Consider the following 14255-nt stretch of genomic DNA (forward strand, 5'->3'; position numbering starts at 1 on the left):
TCAACAAAATTTTTAATGTCAAGGACGTGATGATAAGCAAATAACGGTAAAAAGTTAAATTTATATACCAAATACCAACAGTCAATATTTGAAATTTATAATAAAAAATAGGATATTTAATAACACAATTTCTCATTGTAAAGCAATTCTGTGTCAAAACTGCCCAGTGACTTAACGAAATTATACTCTAAATACTTGCTAGATCTGCCAAATATCTTTATGAACTTCACAAGAAACATCGACCCCAAGTCCAACTGCCACCATGAAACATGAACACTGCTTTTGCTTTGTGCTACGCTGCAAGCCGCACATAAATTCGCATCATTGGATGGATTAACTGGTGCATCTATACCGTCAATTGCACGGTGAGCGCTACAGTTGCTGTACATCTTTGACTGAAGTGCTGTTGCAGATGTTGTATTGCGCCGAAGGATGTTAAGATCTAAAACATTTGTGATTCAGAAGATAGCTTATCATAACCATTTTTACGTGTAACTGAGATGATATTAAAGATACAAAAACGAATTGCGAAATACGATAAATGCAGATGGAATATATTACATATTTGTTTTGATTATCAAGCAGTTGATCATAGAATACCTACATGACAAGCATAATTGTACGTTTAGTAAGATTTGCTAGTCGAAGGTTGGAGAGAGGCTGTTTATTGTTGGTTTATGGGTATGAAAACTATGTTAGATACAGTTGATTTTTGTAAGATTAGATAAAGTTGTAACAAATACTTCCTTTGACAAAATTTTATGTACAAACTGTTCATTAAAGAAAGAAGTTGGTTGTTTTTACTGTTCTCATCATTTTTCTTTTAATTTTGTAATGTCACAATTATAATGATTTCTGTATCTCCTGAACATTATTAACTAAGATGTTATAAGTTTAATTCATTTATATACTTTAATATTCTATGATACGGAAATAACGAATACAAAGTTATTCGACTCTTAAAAATTCTACTTCATTAAAAAATGTTTGCATCAATTAAGTAGCAGTTCAATTTTGAGTAGTATTCTAGTACGTATTCTCGTAAATTAAATACATTACCAGTATGTTTCTCAAATTACATTTTTATAGTGATATTAACACTTTCGCTATATAACTAAATATGCGACAATTCCTCTACATGATTTTGTCTTTTGTTATACAAATTAGACCGGTTTTACCATTTATACGTTCACAATGGTGTAAACACTGACCTATCAATAAAAATGAAAGGACGAGGTACAGTTATTTCACAGTCAAGTTTAACATTGGCCTTCGATCGAGCGTTTGCCCTTATGCAATGGAAAGGTTTGTCTAGTCGGTTCAAACCAATCCATGAAATACAAATTAATGACCTGACACAAAAGTGAATTCATATTTATTATGAACAAAAAATATCTTAAAAGTTTAAAGTCTATATTGAAACTTGGTCAATAAGCTACAAAATGTTCTCACTCATTATTACTCTTTTGTTATTTTTATATAAACTTGACAATTATAAATGCACTATCATAACATAATGTTTTACATCCAGGCCAAACTTGTATATATCTGGTTGATGAACTGGCTCTTGTTTCCTACCTGTGGCCTTAATGAGCCAAATAGTTAAACTACGTACTTTAAGAATTCATATATCAATGGTATATTTGTTGACGAAAATATTTGCACTTTTAAGATAAAAAAATAATGTTAAAGTCTAAGTGTAACCTTCACCTTCAAAAAAAACTTCACTGAGGTCAAAAGCCTGAAATAAAAAAATGAATTGCCTACATAGGCCACCTGGGTAAAAAAACAATAAAAATATACCCAGAAATAATTAAAACTGCTATCCGTGGTCGATTTGAGTGAACAGTGTTGCAACGCTTTTCAATTTTTTGTTATTCCTTAACATTGATCTAGAGCTGCATCAAATTAAACATTCATCTCGAAATTATTTCTTGCTCCGTAATGTCAAGAAAACTCAGTAAGTCAATTTCAGCTTCAAATATGTACAAATTATATTAGCCATATTGTCAGATAATTAAGCTAAATTCCCCGAAAAAGTTTTGAATATTTTTTTCGACGGGTATAAAAAAAAAATGTATGCGCTAGCTTTTTTGGTTTAACTCCATGACTCGTGGGGTCTCCCTTGTAATATTCCCATATATAAGTTCATTAACTAAAATAAAGGTTTTTATGGAACAGAATTAATGCATTTATTCCATCTTGCTTGATGACATTGGAACTTGTATTATGCTTGATTCCATCTTGCTACATGACATTAGAACTTGCATTATGATTGATTCCATCTTGCTTTATGATATTTAAACGTTGCATTATTCTGGATTCCATTTTTCATTATTTCATTCAAACATTTCGTAGTGACCAATTCTCTCATTGAGTGATAACTATTAAACTGGAACAAGCCATTTGGAATACTAAAATGTTAACGTCATATACCTTTATGTATAAGCTACCTTTCTTTATGCTCTATACAAACTATTTACGGTTTAGTTTTTTTTGTATTACTTTTATGTAGAAGTCATTTAAAATTGTCTATTTTTTGTTCCCTGATGGATTTTGTTAAAATGTGACTTATTTGATTTACAACTCGCATGGCGTGATTACTATTAGCTTTCGCTTATATCCATTATTCAGTGTTTATGCTTAATAAAGCTCGGTGTCTGAGGCTTTGTGGATTATGTTTGATCATCTTACATTATGATAAACAATTTAAACAATGTCTAGCGATTTGTGAACTGTTAAGGGGCGAGAACTCTGTTATCGATATCAACGGATTTTTTTCCATGATTCGCCTATCATCGGAATTTTCCGTACATGTATATATGACGGAATACCGTTAGGGCCATCGTGGTTATACGTTAAAATACAGAGGGCGACAATGCTATTAATACGTACTAAGCGCTTAATACATAAATTGCAGTGGAAAGCATATAAAAACAAGTAGTATGGATTATGCAATATAATTTTATACAAGTATATTTATACAGTCTAATAGAAAAAATATGCTCGTAAACAGTTATTCAATGGGGCAGTTATACATACAGTGGCGGATTCAGGCCTTGGCTTAAGGGCTGCACCTACCCCCAAAGATACGTTGATGAGCTGGGATGGAATATGTACGTGTAAGTTTCATGCAATAGTGGTCATAGTGTACTCCCTTATCAAAACATATAATGCTGTCATCCAGTTGTTAAGCACCTGCCCAGGTACTGCGAAGGTCTTTATCAAATGACTTGGACTTTAAAAGCAAAACTTTTATTAATTGGCCTTTTAACTTAATAAATGTCTCAGAGTCACTAATAGTGGCGAATAGGTATGTAACACATTAAAATATACATGTATAATAAGGAAAGAAGGAAGTTGTTTATTTTTGTGACATGTGCATAGTCAATTACAAATGTTGGGCATATGTGTGTCTGACACATTCACATACATTTGTGCTTAAAGATATACTATGCACATCTTTCAGTAATGTATTTTTATCACAGAAATGTATCGAAATCTATAAAATTCTTACTAAATATGTTTTATTTAAATAAAAACACATACACATAATGTATAGGAATCTGCTTTCCTTATTACGGGCCAAGTAAAGTTGTGCCTGTCATTAAAAGAAACTTCCATATATATTTTTGTAATAACACTATACATGAATATTCATACTGCCCACTTACAGTGTAAAGGATTTAAAGCACAATGTTTGTGTGAAGCCAAATTACATTTATTTTATTTTACAAAAAAAAAACAAGTTTGTACTGTACAAAGTCGTGGCCACGAGTTTCTAAGTGACATGTGTGTGTTTTTATTTATCTCGTGCGCACGAGATACTGTGCCGTGGCCACGAGTTACTAAGTCGTGGCCACGAGATAGTTAAGTCGTGGGAACGAGATAACTAAGTCGTGCAGACGAGATAATTAAATAAGATTACACCATGATTTTTTAAACTTAGAAAATTTCTGTTTAAAGATTTACGTGCAACATTAATCTTTGAAAATACTGAATTGTTCACTTTGAACTTAATATATGTCTTTAGGATCATAAGGCCCATAAATCAGACATTAATTTTGACTAAGTTATAGCCCTTTGTTGGGATAATTCTATGATAGAATTGGTCATTTTTTACGTACAAAGGCCTGTTAACATTGTTTATACCATAACTTGAGAGGGACTTAGTCCTGGTTTATTTTATTGGGAAGGGACATTGCCCATGGACAGTAGATATCCTATAAGGATGTTTGAGGTCACAGGTCAGATAAACATGACACTTCATGTAAAATCCTTGTCTGATGAATGATTTAGAAAGAATAAGCCGTAGTTTATATAACTTAAAAAGATCAGTAGATGACACCTAATAATTTTTAGGCAATTTGGTCAGAAATCAGGGTCACGATGACGCTAAATCTTTGACTAATCAATAACTTGTATAAATGGCACTTTTACGGGCAAGTGAAGTAGGGACATTCTTGTTAGGAAAATTCATATAAATAGTGTAATTTGATTGGTTATTTGTCTCGCACGACTTAACTTTCTCGTGGCCACGACTAAACTTTCTCGTGGCAACGACAACTTGTTCCAACGACTTATTTATCTCGTGGTCACGACTTAGTCACTCGTGGCCACGACTTAGTTATCTCGTTCCCACGACTTAATTATCTCATGGCCACGACTGAGTAACTCGTGGCCACAACATAGTATCTCGTTCCCACGACTTAACTATCTCGTGGCCACGACTTAGTAACCCGTGGCCACGACACAGTATCTCGTGCGCACGAGATAAATAAAAACACACACATGTCATCTTTGTGCCACCTGAAGTTTGATAAAATTCAATTTCACTTATCACACACGCTCAAAAAGAAGTGTAAACAATTGTATAAGAGGTGAGGTGCCACTTGTAGGATGAGTTATTAGAGACATATATAAACTTTTTTCCACATGCTGGCGGAATCTTCAAAAACACGCACTTTTCGTCTGTCGCATTGTGTTCTCTTGTTTTTCAGTAAATTTACATGTCAGTCCCCAACTAACACTGTTCTGTATACGCCCCTAAATAAAGTGGACGTAACTTTGTTTACTCCACGTGCCAAAATACGGAAAATAACGGGATGTACCGACAAAGCGACACCTGCTGTCATAATATGAACACAAATTATTGCAACTCGCATTATGCTTACTGCCAACTGCTTAGTGCGTACTGTCACATGCGACTATAATATCGCTATCGTTGTCATCTTCGTTGTCGATGCGCAGTGATCATGTATTGCATTATATTTGTAATCAGTGAGTATATTGAAGCATATGAATGCTAAGACACATCAAATTCGCCAATTATTGATCAAAATGAATAGTTTATTTTGACATAATGTCGACAATATAAGTGGCAGATTTATAGCAAATTAAAGATACAACTACCATGTTACAGTGTCGAATGATGGATGTTTATGTATAAACTGTTTGATCTTGTGGGGGTTTTGTCAGTTAATATCTCTACAATGAAGCCATAATGAATTTATTTGTATTTATACCATTGTAAAATACTTTTGTGTCATCATAGCAGGGCGACCTTTAGTTAAAAATGTTTTTGAAAATAAATCGTTAAATCATTAATGTACAATGCGTTAACAAGAGTACCAGTATCAGTTACACGCACTCCAGTTACCGCAATATCTACCGGGAATGTAAATACAGCATGCTCTTAGATTAGCTACATGTTTTTGAGATTTCCTGATTGTCCCGACAGGGAAAGGAAAAACTGTCGAGTAGTCAGATTTTGATGCTTGAGGATTGGATGCATTTTCTGGGGTTTACATATTGTGATGCTAGGGATACAAAAGGAAAAGAACAACATTGCACTCTGCACTCCTTCCCCTTGATTGAATTAGATAACTTCGTGTTTCGGTATTTTTTCTTTTACATAAATTATAGATATTGTTCTGACTTAAAATATCTTAGATTTGACAATCATATACCTATACTGCAATTGAAACCAGCCCAACCGATGTCACATTCATTTGAACAGTTTCCTTGAAAAATATCACACTGTGAATTGCCTGAGCAGTGACACGGATCGGCACAATTTGGTCCAAATGTGCTGTTTCCGCAATCTGTAAAATACAAAATAAATTAAATACAAATTTATTATTAATTTATCTTAATAACGTACACTTCATAATGATCATATACAACTTTGTCACAATGCAGCGTAAAGACTCATATAAACAAATGTTTTAATAATAACTATAACATCCGTTTAATAACGTTACTGTTTTGTAGTTTGTTTGAATGTGACAATGTATCTGTTTTGGTTTAAAATGCAAAAGCAATACAATATGATTAAACTTAACTATAGGAAACTACACGTAAGTCTTCTTTTGCCAAAAGCTTCCATGTTTGACATGTAGCATTGGTTTTTTTTGTTTTTATTTTATGTCATACAAACGGTATATAAGTTATTATGCCTGAAGAAAAAAAGGACCATGTTATATGTGTCATTTAGCTGAGATGAACTTGTATGGTAAGAATGTCTTACAAATCAATCTCCTTCTCAGAAAGTACAATGCCCAGAACTGAAATTTTTGTCATTTCAGAATCACATGCGAGTACGCTATAAGAATTATATAATTCATGCAGAAGGATAAAAATTGACCCCACCCTCTGGCCACATAATCTATATAGTTTGTACATAAAATTTCATTTAAGTTTTCTGCTGTGAAACGACCGACTGACGGACAGAGAGACGGAGTAATGATTTCAATATGTCGCCGCTACTATGTACTCTGTAGCAGGTGGCACAAAAAAGACGTACTCATAAATGCAGCTTTTATAAATAAAATATAAAATTACACTTGTACAATATACAATAACGAATAATTGCTAATGGAAATAAATGCTGAAAAAGTAGATTAATTACAAGGATTATTGACTTTTTTATAACTTACATCCAGACAAAGAAACATAAAGGAGAGATTATCAGAGATTACAATTATTTCAGAAGCACCAAAGATATTTGGTTACTTAAAGTGAGTTTGCATGTAATGACACAATAATAACTAAAACCAGTTTCGATAAGTTGTTTGAACAGAAGCTGAAAGCCGACAAAACGATTGCTATAGAGGAACTGGCCAAGTCTGGAACGACATTGTGCACCCTAATTAAGTATAAAGTAAATATAATAAGCCACTAACTTGTTTCACACAAATGACCATTGAAGCCAGCATTACATCCGTGAAAACAAAATCCGCTGGAAATGTTGCATGCCAAGTCCTTGTTACAGTGTCCACACGGCTTTGAACAATTATGTCCGTAAAATCCGCTTTGACATGCTGAATATTAGAATATATAAGATTAAAAAAGGAAAGGAAGAGTTAATAAAAATATGAATACAAGTCGTGAAAGAGTATATTTGTTATTGCTCCTTTCCAATAGTGATTGCATGTTCAGAAGATTCATACAGACTGAACCAAGCATGTGATTTTCACCTATAAATCAGTGCTTTAGGAAAATCTCTCCTTTCTTAATTTAAACAAATAACAAAATCTGAGTAAAAATGAGGGAAAATACGTTTCAATTACTAGTGAGTACTTAGCTCGGGTGTCATTTGACACAATGTATCGTGCTTACAGCTAAAAATGTAGTCAATGTACTGATTATATAATCGAAAGAAAAAAGATACCCTACATCCGACACATCCTTGTCAAACGAAATGCATGTTTTGTACTTTTATTTATTTATACTTGAAATCACTAATTTATCACATTAAAGTTAGATAAATCCCACCCGTTATTAGCTACACGTATCTCGCTACAATTCAAATAGTTTTCAGATTGATGAAAATGCACCTACTTGTTTTGCATAAGTGATCTGTTAAAATGTATCCATCTAAACACCCTCCAGAACAAGTACCATTAACGTTGTTGCATGGAAGACTGTTTGCACATTTCCCACACATATTTTTGCACTCATAGCCATAACTTCCATTTGTGCACACTGTGGTAATTAAATATACAACTGTTATGAAAGAAGTAGATTTCTCTTTCTATTTTAAAGGATACACGATAAACATAAAAATATTAATCTTGGCAATCGGTCGAGGAACTTCTAATCAAGTTATACTAATAAGTGAGTAAATAAATAAATAACGGTTATATTTATTATTATTTTTTACGTGTACTTACTTGTGTCGCATGCTTGTGAAGTCCATCCTGCTGCACATTCTCCATTCGGACACTCACCATTACCATTTTTACACGGTATACCAGATTCACAGTGACATGTCTTGTTACAGCCTTTCCCAAAATGAATTCCATCGCATGCTGTGTTAAAATTATATATCACAATCAAATAAAACAACTTTATATTGTCGAACGTGTTTATTATTATCTTTATTTCTTTTAATTTTAATGGTTATTTTCCATAGGTCAATAGGAGTTATTCTTACTGTTTATGTACTATATATACCACATGACTAAGAAATTTGTACTACAGTATCTTTCAACAGTAAACAAACGATCCTTCTCTTTTTTTTACATAATAAAATGGCCGACATTTATACACAAAACATACTAACTTTGTCTGGGTCATGTCCAATGTTTATTAAAGCGACCTATATGCTTTAACAGGTACACAAGATGTATCTCGTACGTATCGTAATAATATAAAAAGTTAGGTAGTATTAAATTATCCTGCTACGATTTAACGTAGTGTCTGTGATTCTCAATCAGAAAGACATTTACCCTATTAAAATTGCATAAACATTTGATGTACCATATCAGGTTAACAATCCGCAAGAGTTTCGTTACAAAGTCCTCTCTGCTAAATACCCGCTTAAATGTTTATAAAGCATAACATCAGATGGTGAGCAATGGACACATAATGCATCTTTAACTGTCATAAATAGATATTTTATGTTTATGTCATGTATCAGTTGTTACATAACAAATCTGTTATTACGAGATATGACATAAACAATTTTTTATGATTTTAAACAATACAGTGTAAGGATACATACGAGTTTTGCAAAGTGTGTCTGTTGCGTTATAGAAATACCCATTAATACAGCCGCCAAAACATGTTCCGTTCACGTTATTACAGGTCGTACCATCTACACAGTGTCCACAACTGCTGCTACATTGATTACCATAGGTACCACTATCACACACTGTTCGAAGGTATACAATATATTATGATACTTATGTGAGGTATATTGTACGTAACTGATAATGCAAATACACTAAAAGGTTAATGCCATCTTGTTGTGCATGAACATCTGCAGAAGCACGAGAACGAATTAAAAACCCGAGCCCGCATAGCATTAAATCGTTTAAGTACGCATGCAGCACGTATTTGATAATATTTGTGTTGTACTTTGCGTTTTGTTAACTATATTACTTATGAGGAGACTTTTGCCTTTGTCATGCTTTCCACTTACTAGTGCGATGTAATTTGGCAGTTATGTTTTAATAATAAAACTACCGTGACCGTCATTGAAAACATTGCGACCTTAGTCACGCATATTAAAAATGTCACGAGAATGTATCAATTAATAAATATTTTCTTCTCCGTTAAAGTATACATGCGTGCACAGTTTTGTATGCAATAATGTTATTTATCAAATATGAAGGGGCCGTTCGGTTTAGCATTGATACCATATAAAATAAATTTTGTAAACAAACAAAGGCAAGGAATTATTTTGTTACCTTGACTACAAGATTGTCCTTTCCACCCCGGATCGCATAGTCCTGTTGAGCATATTCCATTGATTTTGTCGCAAGTCGAGTTATTAAAACAATTACATTCTGTACTACAATTTTCGCCAAATCTTCTGAATGGACAACCTGAGATAAAAAACAACATATTATATTAGGTGATATAAATTGTAAGATCAAAGGAAGTTAAATGTGAAAGAATGTATGATAAAAACCCGTATTTTATAAAAAAAATCGTATCAGAAAACGTTTTGCACACTGTTATGTATAATGTATGAGAGAACACTTATATAAGTACGCAACAATATTACACTTTGTTTACAGATAAACTTGACATTATTTGTCATATATGAATGAAACATTAGTTTTAGCTTTTATTATACACAAAGTTCCATTTACAGAAGAAACATACACAAGTAACTGTTTTGTTACCTTGACTACAGGATTGTCCATACCACCCCGGTTCGCATAATCCTGCTGTGCACATTCCATCGATGCTGTTGCAAGCCGTGTTATAAGAACAATGACATTCTGTACTACAATTAATGCCAAATCTTCTGAATGGACATACTGTGATGAAATATATCTTATGTGAGATAAATAACATGTACAAAGGGAAGTCCATGTTAAAGAATGTACAATAAGATTACTTAATCGTATAGTTAATTATAAAATTGAAATGTCCTTTTTAAAAAAATTTTCCTGTACCCAGATGTAAACGAATTCTGCATTATATACTTTTTTACCATTATTCATGTTTGGGCCCCTTCCCACCCTGGAAAACACCCCGGGTTTTGCATTTTCCTGTCAAACTTTACGGGTGTTTTGTCACCCATCTTTTTAGGCAAGGTTTTTCCAAAACGCCCTACATGGGGCACATGGTACTATAAAGGGGGAAAAAATTTTTTACCGATAACTAACACTAAATTCTTTATTTATATGATACTACTCACAAAAACCTTTCATTCATGTACTGTATCATGTTAAATAAAACATTCCAAAGCCATCCAAAGATACCAGCCGTTACGCTCTTATAATTACATTGCATTCAAACAGTTGATTTGTGCCATTCGTGTTTTCGTTCCGCAACCCCGCCAAGCAAAATGTCGAAAATTAACAAGTTAAAACGGCGGGGTCGCAGGACGACAACACTATTATTAGCGAGGGTGCGGGGCGAAGTTTAATAAATATAACTTCGCCCCGCGGGGGCGCGGGACGAGATTTAAGAAATAAAACGGCGGAGGCGCGAATCGACAATACGCTAATTAGCGCCCCCGCTAATAAGCGTGTTGTCGCTCCTCGCCCCCGCCATTTAAACTTGTAAATTATCGACTTTTCGCTTGGCGGGGTCGCGGGACGAAAACACGCTAACTAGCGGGGAAGCGCGGCGAAGTTTTACTTATTAAACTTCACCCCGCGCCCCCCCCGCTTATAAGCGTGTTTACGTCCCGCGACCCTGCAGTCGTATTTCTTAAATCATGCTCCACGCCCGCGCGGGACGATGTTTAATTTATTTTACCTTGCCCTGCGCACTCTCGAAATAGTGTGTTAACGCTCCGCGCCCCCGCCGTTTTTACTTGTTAATTTTCGACATTTCGCTGCCGTTTTATTTCTTACCCCCGCGGGACGAAGTTTTATTTGTTTAATTTCGCCCCGCGCCCTCGCTTATTAGCGTGGTTTTGCTCCGCGCCCCGCCGTTTTAGCTTGTTAATTTTCGACTTTTCGCTTAGCGGAGTCGCGGGGCGAAAACACGAATGACACAAAACAGCCACCATAGATATTGAAAAAAATCTTAAGTTTTCCATGGGGTTTCATTACGGTCGGAAAGTTGTATTGTTAAATTGTCACATAAAATTGAAACATAACTTGAAGAGATTCTAAACAGAGCAAAAGTGAGATTTTTAGTTTGTTTAAAACATAAATATATATAAAACATAACAAATGAAAAAAATAAAATATCGTTAAGAATTGCCGGGACCTCACGCATTTGACCCTAGTCGGTAAGTTCTGTTAACGTTACGATACACTATAATATATATAACATATATTTGTTAACGTTATGATATAATATAATTTATATATAACCAGTTGTTGAATGGTCTAATTTAATTGATAAAAATCTTCATGTAGAAAGGAAAAGCGCTTATAATGTATAACATAAACCCTACAAAAGCGGTGCTTTAGAAATGCATTTTTTATTTAAATAACGGTTTGAAAATTATTACCGACCTAACAAATGTGCACAATTCAGTGGAATTTTTGCATTTTTTTTGCATGATTTCAACAGTCCTGGGTTACGGGATATATACTGTAATATTTATGAAATGATTATATTTATGCCTATGTGTTTCTTAACTTCACAAGTTTTCTTTTGTATAAAGAACAATAGAACAAAAATAGGTCGGTAAATATTTTCAGACCGGTTAAGCAGTCAGTCTTTTTTTCAATTTATTTATTCACTCAGATCATGCAAACATGACAACAAGAGGTAATAATACAATTACATGTGACATGCATCATGTCAAAATATATGCTTGGCTGTGCAATACTATTTTAACGTAGTCGATCAAGCGGCACGGGTATGTGATAAAAACTTTAACAACCTTGATAAGATTAGGCCTACTTCATTAAAAATATAAAAATGTATTTACCTCTGCCATAAACAATAAATTCACAAAGCGTAAGTATAGATGCGTTTAATGTTATATTGAAAATCTGTGCGGTAACTGGCTCTTTAAGTTGATAGTCGAAATGTGTTGTTGTTGTTGTTGTGATTGTTGGTAGTACGTATATAAGTTTCGACGGGTTCACAGCGTTATCAAAACTCAAATTGCCAGCGAAGATTTTCGCTCCTTGCAACTGCACATTATTATCACCTTAAATTCAAAAAGAAAACGGAAATAAGCAAAACTTACATTTGTAAATAATCATAACATATATCTTAAAGCTGTTAAAAATCCTATAAAATACCAAAGTTAGTGTATTACAATCTCTATCTACATTTTTTAAAATATTAAATGAATGTCTATTGATAAATGATTGCTATTTGTTTAATTGAAGCATTTTGTTCACAATAAAATCTTTTAACTATGGATAAAACAGCTTTTCTCATTGGTTGCTTTTTCGGTTAGGTTCGAGGTCAAATTTGTACCACTACTCCATTCCATTTGTTGTACTTTTATAAACAACCAAAAATTGGTTGTTTCATCAGTTAGGTCAAGGGTCACTTTTGTTCCACTACGCCAAACTGCATTTAGGTTTGGTTTTGGCACCTTTTAATTACAGTTTTCGTCAAGACACGTACACAGACGGTTGTTTCTCCAAATTTGTTTTTGGATAGGTTTTTACTGTGCCCGAATTTCACTTTGAGAATATTTCCTTTGGTTCTCCGTATACGATGTAGAGAAGCGAACTATTTATTTTCAGTTTTTCAGGGACTACCTTGTTTGTGTGTATTTAAGGACAGGTATTGCTTTTATTGTTTTTAAATTTTGTTCCAATATGAGTGACCGGATGTCAACTAGAATCAAAGATGATCCTGACTGCAAATCTATGAATGACGGGAAGGATTTTACTTATAATCGTAAGAAGCAGCAATTAATAGAACCTGTTCCGGCTTTTCCCCTTCATTTCTTTAATTTTACTGAGGAAGATTCTACTGCGACACCGCCTGATGTACTTCCGTAATCATGTCCAAGTTCAAATTGTCCGAAAAAGAGAGTTGAAAGGCCGTTAATGAGCTAGAGAAGTTCTTACTTTCTCAAACTTCAGGTCATCTATTTGAAAAAGGGCAAGACATCAGACTTGGACCCCTACTTCTAGTTAAAGGGTGCCGGGGTAAACCATCCTAAATCTTTTGTTTTTGGGGAAAAAATAAAGTTTTTATTGGTTCCCAAAAAAAATAAAGCCTAATTTGATCCATTTAAAAATTTGAGCCGGAAAATCTAAATTTTAAAAAAACACCCTGAAAGGTAAATTTTTTCCCACTTAAAAAAAAAGAAAGTTAAAATGGTGGAAAAAAATTTAAATTTAAATTTAAAAAAGTTAATAACCAAAAATCCAAAAACCCCTTTAAAAAAAAGTGGACGAAAAGGGCTGAAAATTTAATTTTGAATAAAACGACGGGTTTCGAAATTAAATTTAAATCGGAATATTTTGTAGACGAAAACCCAAACCCCCTTTGGCAAAAAAATAGGGAAAAATACCGATTAAAAACAAAACTTGTTTTCTTCAATAAATTTAGGAAAAAAAAAATATTCAAGAAAAGAAAAAAATTAAAAAAAAATGTTTTTTGGTTTTGGGGGCAAAAAAATACTTGATTTTAAAACCAAAAAAATAAAAGTAATTTTTTCGTTTTTGCCAAAAAACCCTTGTAAGGCCCTTGTTTTTCAAAAGGTATTACAGCCCAAAAAAATCCCAAAATTTTTCCCAAAAAGCGGGAAAGAAAAGTCAAAAAGTAGCGTTACAAATTTAAAAAAGAAAAAACAAATGATTAATTTTTACGATTTTTTATAAAGGGCACGTGATCAAAAAGAGGTGAAAATTTTTCTA

The 14255-nt window shown here is 33.4% G+C and overlaps 1 protein-coding gene across 1 annotated transcript; it reads right to left on the reverse strand.

Annotated features, from left to right (window-relative positions):
* Window positions 1–116: 116 nt before the first annotated feature.
* On the reverse strand, window positions 117–10270 carry LOC132716312 (protein draper-like). Its single transcript, XM_060699559.1, has 8 exons — window positions 10137–10270; window positions 9696–9833; window positions 9008–9157; window positions 8175–8312; window positions 7843–7986; window positions 7185–7322; window positions 5970–6104; window positions 117–442 (listed from the first exon to the last, which is right to left on the reverse strand). The coding sequence occupies exons 1-8, from the start codon at window positions 10189–10191 to the stop codon at window positions 117–119; spliced, it is 1224 nt and encodes a 407-aa protein (XP_060555542.1). The 5' UTR covers window positions 10192–10270.
* Window positions 10271–14255: the final 3985 nt, after the last annotated feature.

Source organism: Ruditapes philippinarum, unplaced genomic scaffold (genome assembly GCF_026571515.1).
Source record: "Ruditapes philippinarum isolate M1 unplaced genomic scaffold, ASM2657151v2 ctg16524_1_1_1_1, whole genome shotgun sequence".
NCBI classification, from domain to species: Eukaryota; Metazoa; Mollusca; class Bivalvia; order Venerida; family Veneridae; genus Ruditapes; species Ruditapes philippinarum.

Bases quoted from the DNA above. Each gene is read 5' to 3' on its own strand.
- LOC132716312 (XM_060699559.1), bottom strand. From the start codon at position 10,191: ATGTGCACAGCAGGATTATGCGAACCGGGGTGGTATGGACAATCCTGT. The intron at 7,323-7,842 runs GTAGGTGCATTT...TCTAATATTCAG, and splicing joins AGATCACTTATGCAAAACAA to CATGTCAAAGCGGATTTTAC. The intron at 443-5,969 runs GTATATGATTGT...CAAATGTTTTAG, and splicing joins TGGTTTCAATTGCAGTATAG to ATCTTAACATCCTTCGGCGC.